Below are 12,340 nucleotides of genomic sequence, written 5' to 3'. Positions count from 1 at the left end.
TCTTGAGCACATATGTGAAATTCCTTGTGCATGATCCACCGCCCCATAGACAGTTGAAAATTAGGCTACACAGTTATAGTTTGAGTTGAACCTAGCTAAACCTAATCATTTCAGTATTTGAGGCAGAGAGAGGATGAAGGTGGACCATTAAAGAAGCAAGCAATCAACTGAGAAACCCTGGGCGTATAGATAGAGTGACATCAATTTTGGTCGGCCAGAGAGCTGCGGTTGCTATACCACAGAAATATATTAATATTGGAGAGAGGCCTGATAGTGGACTTCCAACTTAACAGAAAGATAACTGGAAACCTTTTCCGCCAAGCCACACCAACTCATTTCCAATACCAATTGGAAAACCGAAAGGGACCGCATGCGTTTGGTTTAAAACCTGATTTCGTTCATAGGATTGGATTGGATAGGATAACTCCCTATATTTAAATGCTCAAATGCATATGCTATCAAACTGCTGTTAGAAATTTTGGACCAAATTCTTAACTGCGAATCGCATAAACACTAATTCGGGTTGGCCACAAATGACAAAAATTTGACGTAATTCACTCCAAGTTGGACTACGGTAATGAGAAATGATGTCAATTTCACTAGTGGTAATATCATTTCTTTGAAATGAGTTGCAGACAATATGTACAAGGCTCCCTAGCATTATCTACTTAGCAGACCAGATACTTGTCAAATCTTATTGGAAGTTATGATCATTTTAGCGTCAACCGTCTGCAATGCATATATAATTCAATTCTTTTGAAATGGATTTTGACTCGTCTTCCAAACCAAACCCAAAAAACGGAAAGAGGGAGGGAGGCTTATGGTTCGTGGCCATTATAAAAATATATGCCACTTCTGCAATAACTAGAATTTGGGACCAAAGAAAGTGACAGTTATGGGAAGAACATGGGGGGCTTATGGATTTGCCCACCCATTTCAATTCTTCTTATTCCGTTACCTTTTTTCTGAACCATCACAAATATTTACAAAATAAAAAGAACTGGAAAAGTGGCCAATGCCTAAATGTTATTGGTCGGTTCCATTTCCCGCCCCTAGAACTATTAAAAAGAAGAGAAAAAAAGAAAGACAAAAGTTAGACTGACCTTCCACTACCACTTAGCAATAGTAAGTATTATATATACAGACTCATTCTGTTTCTGCATGAACTCCAAACAAAACAAACACAACCTCATCTTGTGCAACTGGTTCTAGTGTCTTCTTCTACTTCCCAAAACATAGGGTTCTCACATTTGTCTGATCACCATTTCTTGAATTTCAGTGAATCTTTCTTTGTTAGTTATTAATTATAATTGAAGTGAGGAACTTTGTAATGAAGAACTGCAAATTGTCACAAATGCTAGTTTTGTGCATTTCATTCTTTTGCTTCTTTCTGTCCACCCAAGCCAGACGGCATAACCATAAACACAAGCACACCCACCCTCACAAGCCATCCTACATTTCACAACCTCCTTCCCCTCCACCTGATTCTGCTAGCCCTCCTGAAGAGGCTACCAATCCTAATAATAGCTTCTCTGGTGTTTTCGATGTGCGGTCGTTTGGTGCTGTTGGGGATGGCCAAACAGATGACACTGAGGCATTTAAGATGGCTTGGGACGCAGCTTGCCAAAGTGAATCTGCAGCAAGGATCCTAGTTCCCCGAGGTTTCTCATTCATGATTCAATCTACAATATTCACTGGTCCCTGCCTTGGGGGCCTGGTGTTACAGGTAATGTACTTGAATTATAGGCCTCTTTGATTATTCTTAGTTTAGGCCACTTAGGTGATGAGGGACTAAATATGTATTTTCCTTTTTCGATATTGGGTACATTTGGTACTGAGAAGGTTGATGGAACTCTAGTGCCACCTGATGGACCAGAGTCTTGGCCAAAGAACGCCAGCAGGCATCAATGGCTTGTCTTTTACAGAATCAACGAGATGTCGTTGCAAGGGGGTGGTGTAATTGATGGGAGAGGAGAGAAATGGTGGAATCTTCCCTGCAAACCCCACAGGGTATTTAAAATTTTTTCATTCTGTCTGAATACATATTTTCTTTGATTCAAGCAACTGCTGATCCCATATGAAATCTAATGGCACAGGGGATCAATGGAACCACATTGCCTGGACCATGTGACAGCCCAGTTGTAAGTTGCAAACATTGCTTATGTGTTGTGTATATCAGCTACTTTAAGTAATGAGGTTTAATTCTATACAATGAATTTTAATGCAGGCCATTAGGTTCTTCATGAGCTCCAACTTGACAGTTCAAGGACTTAAAATCAAGAATAGCCCCCAATTCCACTTCAGATTTGATAACTGCAGGAATGTCCATATAGAATCGATTTCTATATCCGCCCCTGCTCGAAGTCCGAATACAGATGGGATTCACATAGAGAACACAAATGATGTCCAAATTTATAACTCAGTAATTTCAAATGGTTAGCCAAAAACCTTCAAATCTTCTACCTTTCTCCATTTACTCATGAAAGTTCATAATTAATCCACCTGTTTGTTTATTTGTTAATAGTCTCTGTTCTGTTCTGTAGGTGACGATTGTGTATCAATTGGGTCAGGTTGTTATGATGTAGACATACGGAACATCACTTGTGGACCTGGTCATGGAATCAGGTACACTTTTGTTTTCCATAAATATACATTTCACTAAATTACAGCTTTTCCTTTTCATTACAAACTTAATTTTCATTAAATTTGATCAATGTGTTCCTTATTCATCCACTCAGCATTGGGAGTCTAGGCAATCACAACTCGCGAGCATGCGTCTCTAACATTACAGTTCGCGACTCAATAATCAAAGAGACGGATAATGGAGTTAGGATCAAGACATGGCAGGGTGGATCCGGATCAGTTTCGGGAGTAACATTCAGTAACATTCACATGGATAATGTTAGGAACCCGATTATGATAAACCAATTCTACTGCCTTAACAAGGGTTGCACCAACCAAACTTCAGCAGTGTTTGTATCAGACATACTCTATTCAAACATAAGGGGAACCTACGATGTTCGGAGTTCACCGATGCATTTTGCTTGCAGTGATGCTCTCCCATGCACTAACTTGACACTCTCAGAAGTCGAGCTTCTTCCTGCTGTAGGAGACATAGTATTGGACCCGTATTGTTGGAATGCTTATGGAGAACTGCAGACACTAACAATTCCACCAGTCTCTTGCTTGTTGGAGGGTGTTCCTCGATCCCTACTGGACAATGACATTGAGCATTGCTGATTCAGTGGGCTCATCTGTAAAGCAATCCATGTAACGTACAAATTTAAAAGACGGATTATGAATCTGTCAGTCTAGTAGATCTACTGATGTCATTATAGAGGAGGGGTGTTTTGTGTGCTCCCTATATTTATAAATTATAAAGTTATGTTTCTCTACATCTTTATGTACTTCAGTAAGTCCCACATGATTTTTGCTTCTAATTAATAGAGATTATCAAATTGAACTCTGATCCGTCACAATCCATATCAGTAACACTCAGCGAGCATTTGTGGAGAATAGATATAAGAAACTTTTCTGCTAGAAGTAAACTTGCAAAGGATGCAAAGAAAAAACAAAAAAGAGCAGCCATGAATGCCTTTCGAAGTTGACCAGTTGTTTCCTCTCATTCAGTGCACCGAAAAGTATGTGAAAATGCGCATGTGATATTGAACAATCTAGGCAACATAGCAGTTGATTTTGAACTTGGGACCAGCAGGGCAGTTTAGAAGTCTTGTGTAGAAAGTGTACAAGTTGGATTGCAGCTTCAAAATACATGTACTCTCATCTCAAGCATTCTACAAGTCACATGATTTATGCTTACATGAGTTCAGTCTGTTTCATTTCAATATCAATATATCATTAAACCAGCAAAAGCCACCCATCAACTTCAACTCTATGCAGTCTCAAAAGATTATAGTAATTAAAAGCTTAATTCTCTGATGCATGTTTGTCAAGTTGATGCATAGTAAGCTAGAATTTTTTAGTTCTTCCCTATCTGCAACAACAAAGTCCCACAAGTGAAGTAAGTAACCAATGAACTCTCTTGCAGATACAGTATTAAAAGTCTAAAAGGTATTAAAAGATGTGGTTGCAAAGTTTTTAGCACTAAAATAAGTGTAAAGTTTTTGTGACATAGCTAGTCAGAATTAATTATTGATGGATTTGGGTAAATGATGACAGATTTACAATACCACCCATTAATTAAAAGAAAAAGTAGAAGATTCGAATTTTTTTCTCTCTATGCCAATATTGTTTGTGTGTGGAACTTGGAAGATATATGAGACAAGAATGAAATAAACAATAGAGTTAAAACTGAAAAAGGAGGTACAAACAGGCATAAAAAATATCCCTGGCAGTGACAGGACGAGAAATCAAGCTAATAATTTTACGAGGATTGTCGCCCACAGCACTAACTTTAATTGGAATTGGGAGCTCAAGTGGAGGTTGCGAGGGAGGGACAATTCTCTTTAGCTTTTCTTGCAGCACGCGCAGTAGCTGCCTAGACTACAATAATAATCATAACCATGGATGGTATTGTAGACTGTTCAAGTATATGAGAATGAAGATCCAGTTGAGTGTAGTGTTTTGTAGACTTTATGTTCTGTGTGTTCTGATAAAGTGTAGGTCGGTGCACGGGCTAATGTCCAATGGCCACCCACCAAACTTGCCTTTTTTAATCAAACATATACTATAGCTAACCCTCAAGAGCCTCAATATCCATATCTACATCTAGTTTAGTTTCTGATGACATGTCTTTTCTACTATCCCATTCTACTTTCCTCCTATTTACAATGGCATTTACACAATAATAACGTGCGAACATCCAGTTGTGTACATATATATTCTTTTTCATTGAGTGATGGGGCTTACTTGTAGTTCTGTGCAAAATTCTCAGTACAAATAATAGTTTCTCAACTCTGAAACTGAGATGTATCTTAGAAAGTTTCTCCAACATAACCATTAGGTCCCCTACCTTTTTCTGCATTGCAACTTAAGCTTTTTCAGCTTTTGGCCCATGTCATTCTCTCAGTTTCTAGTTTACCCAATTTTTCCATTCCAAAGTATGAATATGGCTTTGGCTTGTCATACATTTATTGATTTAATTCCGAAGAATATTAACTTTTGGAGTTATGGTATCATATTTTTAGTTTTGAAGCCTCTATGAAATTCTTGTTATCCACTTATTTGTTAAGGTGCGCCTCATGTGAGGTGTAGAGAGGGGAGAATTATTGTCTAGAAATTTAAGTTTTCGAGATCTAGTGATTGTCCAACAACATTAATCTGAAATCCATTCAGTTTTCCATGTCCTTTTTTTAATGCGAATTTTTGGAAAGTTTGAAGTTACAAAATCATGATGTGCACAAGGAAAACCATAACATCTGGACCAACATTTTCCAAGCTCAGTGTTAAAATGGTTTTGAAAAATTGAACTTATTTGGAAGGTACATAATGGCAGGGGAAAAAGTAGTGCTTCTGCTATCAGCTTCAAAAGTAGAGAGAGAGAGATGTGAAGCGCATACATACTGCCATAGAAATGCTGGAATGTCGCATGAATATGGGCATGGCAGGCTGCCTAAAGCTTACCCAAAAAGAGAAAGGAATCTTGCCCACTTAGATCATCTCCCATCTACCCACCACAAACCAAGATATAAATAAATACATATATATATCAATAGTACACGTAAAGAAACAAATTCATTTGCCATGCTTGGGCTTATTGAGATGTAATTTGAGAGGTACATATTTGTGGAATAAAATCAAGTGCAACGTCTACTTTAGCTGTTAGTGGAAGAGAGAATAAGAAGCTTATTTGATCAATAATTTATGTCCTTTTTTCTTAGTTGTTAGTGAAAATTATTGCTGCATAAGAAAATAAATGGACTAATCACACAGACGTAATTTAGCAAATTATGAAACAAGACCTAATCTTTGATGTGTCAAGCCCTGATTGGTTTAGAGAAATTTCACCATTAAATAAAATTTGCAAGGGTACATGCTACAACTAAATACTTTTATTTTGGGGGGTTGTCCGATGAATTTCATTGAATCTAGTACAGTGTGGAGTGTGGGGACTTGGTGTTGGCGAAGCATGCTGGGGAAAAAGTGTACAGTGAAAAGATAAAAAGCTACTGAATTAAAAGCGTATTAGTCAGTCAGTGTCTTGTCATGTGTGTTACACAATTTCTTTCATGAAAATTATGTTGGCTGCATTTCAAGAGTCTATTTGATCTTATTGGTCTTTTCAATTAAACAAAATTTTGCTGGTTTTTCATTGATAAGATTGCACATTCATCTTCGTTTTAACCAATCAAATCACACTACATTGTAGTTTTTACAGACAAACTAAGTTGAGAGCAAAGGATAGTCACCCCTCTCTTCACTTCAGTCCAGAACCAAAGCTTGGTCTAGAATTTTTTAGTTCGTCTAAGTTAGTAACTGCTTCTCCTTTAGGTAGGGCGTTGCGCGTTAGATCAAGTGACAAACTACGGTTCTCGCGAATCAATATTAGGCACTAGAGACGGAGACACAGGGCATAAAGAAATAGGAGCCAACTAAAGACACACTAAATCGGATATGGATGTTGAAGTTCTCTCTCTCTGTACAATGCTTTGCTTACCTTTTTAGTTTTCAGACTGATGGCAGTGTTCCAAATACACTTGTCATTGCGAACTGTGAAGTTGTCAAACCTGAAGGTTGCAGCTGCAGAGCACATATCACAGGTTACGTCTGCCATGAAGGTATAAGAATGTGTGAGAATAGTGGTAGTGCATAAAATTTAATGGTAGAACACCATCATTATCTATCCTCAATATGGGGAAAGTATGCACATTAAAAGTTTCAATCCCAGGGCTGCAGTCAAGGCATCAGTAGCCCAATGAAGTGGTGAACAACAGTTACCACCCTTTTATGCTTCCTGAAAAGTAGAACAGCATGTGGAATGGACTCAATGTAACTATCAAAATTTTGAGAAAAGTTAACCACTGAAGAGCGATTGATAAGGATATTCATACATGCGCAACAACAATCTATTCATCTCAACCATGATATACTAAAATTTTGAATCTATGCCAACTTGTGCAGTAACAGCCATAGAAACACTGTGTTCAGTCCTTCGCTTGAATTGCCTCCACAAGGATTTGCACTCGACAGGTTTGATCAATGTTTTTGAGGAGGAAACCTGCAAAGAAAATAAATATAAAAAAAATGACAAAAGCTACTAGGTTTGAAACACCTATGCTAACAATACTTGCTAAAATGCAAACTAAAAATTTACAAGCAAGAAATAAACAAAAGAAAAGGCACCTCTTGCCAAGTGCTTGAAGCCAGTGGGTCAGCTGTTGTGATACTCCTATCTTCAGCAGCAGCATTTGTGGAAGCCATCAAGGCAAGGGATAAAGTATTCTCAATATTATCAGCAGCATGGTCATCCAAACGGACTGAAAGCAATAGCAATATAGTTAGCAAAGCTTCAGGGAAAATTCAAACTCAAGTTCTAATAGATGATATAATATAAATCGTGCCATATTGCAGAACGGGCAGTTACTTCCTACCTGCCCTTCATACAGGTCAAAACCCTTCCAGCCTCTTCCTTTGTTTTAGCTTCCACTACACCTCTTGCATATGCCTCCAGACTTGAAAGTGTTTTGCCCTTGGGTTGTTCATCCATATCAAAACCCGAAGATGCACTAGAGATCCCAGAGACAGCTGATTCTGTCTCACGCCGGAAAAGTTTTCTTATTGAAGGCCAGGTTTCACCATTAACTCCATCTAGAAGGGCTTCCAACTGGTCTTGATAAGGCATCCTCCAATTTTTCCTGCAAAAGTAGTCAACAATAAACATATAGGGAATGAAAACCAGTGAGAAAAAGTTCTCCAAAATATATCTACCACTACAAACCTGTGAACTCCTTAAAAATTAGCATATCAAACTAGTTTAGTTTCCACTTCAACCCACTTATTCCCTTTTAGTTTCTTCTTCCACTCAAATTCTTCCTCGAGTTCAAAAGTACCAGTCACCCCAATCATCTCACAAGAGGCAATGAATAAAATGTATATTTATAAGTGCAGTAAGTTCAGATAGCTTGGCATCACAAACCGAAGCAATATGGGCTTCTATATCGCGTTTAAGTTGATCCCTTACTTTAGATGTGTCCCAGTTTGCTTGTGTGATAACAGCATCAGCAAAAATATTGTGTTAATCTTACAATGTACTTTCAAATGCAAGTAAAACTTGAAATCAGTGAAGCCAATTCAAAGACCTGTGTTATTTCTATGTCTCACCACACATTAACTCAGGCAGGAATCAAAATTTCACTCAATTTGTCCCTGAGATTTGTTTTAAGAAGTGTAAAGTAATTTGTCTTATATTGTATTCTTTGGTTCATATATTTAAAGGATTCTCTTATACTGTAATTCATTTTTTGTATTTTATACTTGACTTTTCAATTTAGGCTAAAGGAAAGATATAACATACCTGCACATCCTTCATCAAATAGAGCCATAAATGACTCAGAGCAATTACGAGCAGCCACTGAAAATGCCTCCTCACCGTTCAAGGCCTTATCAAATGCTCCCTTGAACTTATCCAGAGAACCAGATCTTATATGTCCCAGCAAAGCTTGGAACGCAGGTTGGACAAGCTAACAATACAGTGAAAAGAATCAATAACAGAAGAAAAACATATGAATCAAATTGATGAAATTGGAAACTCATTTGATTAAATAAATAAAAAGGTTAATTTTCCGCAAAATCAGTTTATATTTGACGCATTGGGAAGGCCTCAAAAAGCCTCCCTGTAAACAGTGAATGTCCCCCAATCAATTTGACATGCATTGCATATTCAAGGAGGAACCAGAAACAAAATTTGACCTCCACTCTCTATAGGCAAAAAGATGCTGAAAATGCAGCAACCCACAGTCTCAGTTCAACTGCTATCACCCATCTATGGCACAAGGACAGAAGGACAGAAGGGGAGCAGGAACATAGCTGTCACAGGAATAATATCGAGATTACTTACTTGCAGCAATTTTTCTTCAAGCTGCTCGCGCTTCCTAGTTCTGACACCTTCATCAAAATATGTAGCCTGTGCATCATACCTAAAACACCAAAATAAGCAAATTAATCAACTAAATACAAAGAATTATTCAGCCATACAAGTCAAAAGGTGTACTTACTACTTACAGACAGCAGACGCCTTAAACCTTAAAGTTGCTCAGTATAATTGAAGTGATGGCAATATTATTTGCACATTTGGAAAAAGATAAGAAGGTAACCAAAATTCTAAACATAAACTGACATAAAAGAATGTGTTGTATAGACTACAGAACGCAAAGCAGGAAACTAGTGACCACTTTGTATCTGTTTTCTCTCCTTCTCTTTTCTGTTACTAGTACTACCATTTGTGTATTCTTCCCTTTGTCAAGGCCTTAATGTGGATAGATACCCAAAAAAAAATTAAGGAAATAACATGGACGACACTTGATCAGCCACCATTTCCAAAACACTACTGAAAAGAAAACAATGCTAAATTATTCGTGAATACCAAAAAGCAAGTAGTAAACTTAGATCTTCCAGTTGACTTGAAATTAGGCGGACTTAAAGAGTCTTGCACATCATAAATACACTAATCCAGAACATAGAGGCAAGTTGGAAATACAAGACCCTTACACCATCATAGTGAATTTTAGATGTCTTCACCTAAAGTGCATGCCACTCAATTAAGACGATCTTCACAAGTCAGTTACAGAACTTCTCTCTCATTAGATCAAATCATATCCTACAGCTTTGAGGCTGACAAACCAGATGAAGATACTTACTCTGATAGACAAGTATCAAAGATTGAACTGAGCTTCTTCCCGAAGCCAGAGATAGGACCAAATTGAACAGCCTCTTCCAACTGGCTCCGCTCCTGTGATAAGTTAGGAGTTCAAGGGCCACCGAAGTTACAACATCAACAAACATTTAAGATGGAAAACATAGCACTACATGAAAAACAGGTACCTCATTTCCTGAAAAATCAGCATACTTCTCATTGGCAATCTTTTTACAACGTACAGTAACCAACATGACCTACAATGGATGGAATAAAAGATAGCTTATTCAAAACAATATGCATATAATACATGAATATCGTAAGTGAATATATTCACAGTTTTACCTCGTGAGCAGGAAGATCAAGATCTTTGTTTTCTTTGATGACTTTCCATATCTTCTGTTCTGTGCACTGCAGAAAACACTGAAGCAGGAACTACTCCCCGTCGGTCACCAGCAAGACCGCCAGGTGCAATAGAATGAAAGAATCTCTGCCTCAAGCTAGCAAGAGCAACCTTAATTTACAGACATATATTACCAAAAACAGAAAACAAAGATTTTAGATAGCTTCCTCTAGCTAAAAAGCTAAAGTTTCTTCGATTCCAAACTAAAAACCGAAATTTAGATAAAAGGAAAATACTGCACATAATTCTCGCGCATTTCAAAATAAAAATAGAAATGAGAAATGAAAGCAAGTTATAAAGTATTAGCTAAAGTGTTAGTGAAAACATGCACCAACATTTACGAACTCTACAACTCTTTCCTAGCTAGTTATTTTCTTCTTCTTTTTTTTAAGGAGAACCTTCCGTATAGAAAAATAGACAAGTTTCAAGATATCTTATTTCGTATCCAATGAACAAAGAAACCAACAAGCTTTCCCTTTGATCTGGTGTAGAAGGCCAAAATTATAGATGATGAATTTTAAATGGTGTCAACAAACACACATGAGCACGTATACCTACTCTTTAAATTGTTCTTCCTCTTCTTCGTAACTTGAAAGAGCAACAACCTCAACCTAGCCATGCAGTCATCAAAACTCATTGTCAATACACATAATTCTTAAAAGCAAGTTATAGCGTATATTTCTCAGTATGGAAAAAATGAAACCTCGTCAGGAAGTTGTGGGAACCGAATTAAATCAAACCTTAGGTCAAATAATTCCTTCAATTTGGGGATTATTTGACCTAATTGAGAATTAATCAACCTGATTGGGAGTTACTCAATTTAATTGGGAATTACCCAATTAAATTGAACGTTACCTAATTAGGTTGAGAATTGATTTGATTCCCACCACAATTCCCAATTAAATGAGGAGTTACCGAATTAAAAAAGGATTTGATTTGATGCCTACCACAATTAGGGATTTGATTTACCCTAATAAATCAAATCCCTAATTAATCAAATCAATTCCAAATAGGAGAGGAATAATTTCATTCAATCTACGGAATTATTCCTCTGAAACCCTAGCCTCCAAGACCACTATAAAAGGATAGCCACACACAAGGGTTGAGGTACGTCTAAATTCTTACTGAAACTCTGTAGAAATCTCTCAAACCTAGCCACCACATCTCTCCCATTCTTTTACATAAGGCTCCGGCCGCTCGGTTTACACCTTAAACACATCTCTGTACCCTATTAGCTATTGTTTTCTATATGATTCAATTGAACTAATTTAAGCATCGGAGGGCCCTTTGGCCAATACCCCTGGGTGTGGTCCTCTTATTTGTTCTATTTTGCAGGGAGAAAGAGAAGGCAAAGAAGAAAGGGGAATCTTTCGAATCGAATATTCTCATGGGGAAATTTGCTCCCACAGAAGTCACATGATACTAATTCCACAAATGAATGAATGACAGCAGTAAGGGGTTCATAGCGCATTGCTCTAGATTGAAAAAATTGCATCATTCCAAAAATCCAATGTTTCACAGAAAGAGTAAGCACATAAAGATCAAGTTCCATTTTATTATAGCGCTAATCAAAGACAAAGAAGTTGAGGTTTTGTATTGCAAGTCCCAGGACCAGCTGGCATATTTGTTCACCAAACCATTGAAGAAGGATCTGCTCATCAAGTTGAGGAAATTAATTGGCGTGAATGAAGTCTAGCTTAAGGGGGATGTTAAGAATAATCTAGACTTCATTAATAATCAACTGGTAAATTAGTAATAGTTGGTTGTTAATAGTTGTTTGTTAAAATAATGGTGTGGTAGGAGTTAGTTGAATGACTATGTTTGGTATTAGTTGTGTTTTTTCATGTGTAAAGTCAGGAACATCATCACTATCTAAAACTAAAATAGTGTTCCATTACCTTTTGTCTTTTGATCATTCTCTTACCTATTATTACTCCCACATAACCGTGTAGTCCACGACCAAAAATATTAATCATGTAACCATCAACCAGAAATGATATACGCTATATAATTGCTCGAGTATGCCGAAATTGCTATGTAAAGTTATTGGAAGTATTGGTAGTTGATAGCTATGATTGGCTTGGTGGCTGCTAGCTGTGATTGATTTACACGTCCTTAATTTAGGG

General features: G+C 37.3%; 1 protein-coding gene and 1 pseudogene across 1 annotated transcript; one reads left to right on the top strand and one right to left on the bottom strand.

Annotated features, from left to right (window-relative positions):
• The first annotated feature begins 1,188 nt into the window (after positions 1-1,188).
• Positions 1,189-3,350, top strand: LOC117622304 (polygalacturonase At1g48100). The gene is made up of 6 exons (XM_034352942.1): positions 1,189-1,726; positions 1,843-2,010; positions 2,097-2,141; positions 2,228-2,435; positions 2,544-2,625; positions 2,739-3,350. The coding sequence occupies exons 1-6, from the start codon at positions 1,331-1,333 to the stop codon at positions 3,238-3,240; spliced, it is 1,401 nt and encodes a 466-aa protein (XP_034208833.1). The 5' UTR covers positions 1,189-1,330; the 3' UTR covers positions 3,241-3,350.
• Positions 3,167-11,387, bottom strand: LOC117620843 (annotated as a pseudogene).
• Between the last annotated feature and the right edge of the window lie 953 nt (positions 11,388-12,340).

The sequence above is a fragment of the Prunus dulcis genome, chromosome 3 (genome assembly GCF_902201215.1).
Source record: "Prunus dulcis chromosome 3, ALMONDv2, whole genome shotgun sequence".
Classification (NCBI taxonomy): domain Eukaryota; kingdom Viridiplantae; phylum Streptophyta; class Magnoliopsida; order Rosales; family Rosaceae; genus Prunus; species Prunus dulcis.
This window is presented reverse-complemented; position numbering and strand designations above follow the sequence as displayed.

What these genes read in the sequence shown, in the direction of transcription:
- LOC117622304 (XM_034352942.1), top strand. Translation starts at nt 1,331, where the DNA reads ATGAAGAACTGCAAATTGTCACAAATGCTAGTTTTGTGCATTTCATTC. An exon ending in TTCCCTGCAAACCCCACAGG is followed by an intron (nt 2,011 to 2,096) that starts GTATTTAAAATT and finishes CTAATGGCACAG; the next exon opens with GGGATCAATGGAACCACATT. An exon ending in GGACCTGGTCATGGAATCAG is followed by an intron (nt 2,626 to 2,738) that starts GTACACTTTTGT and finishes TCATCCACTCAG; the next exon opens with CATTGGGAGTCTAGGCAATC.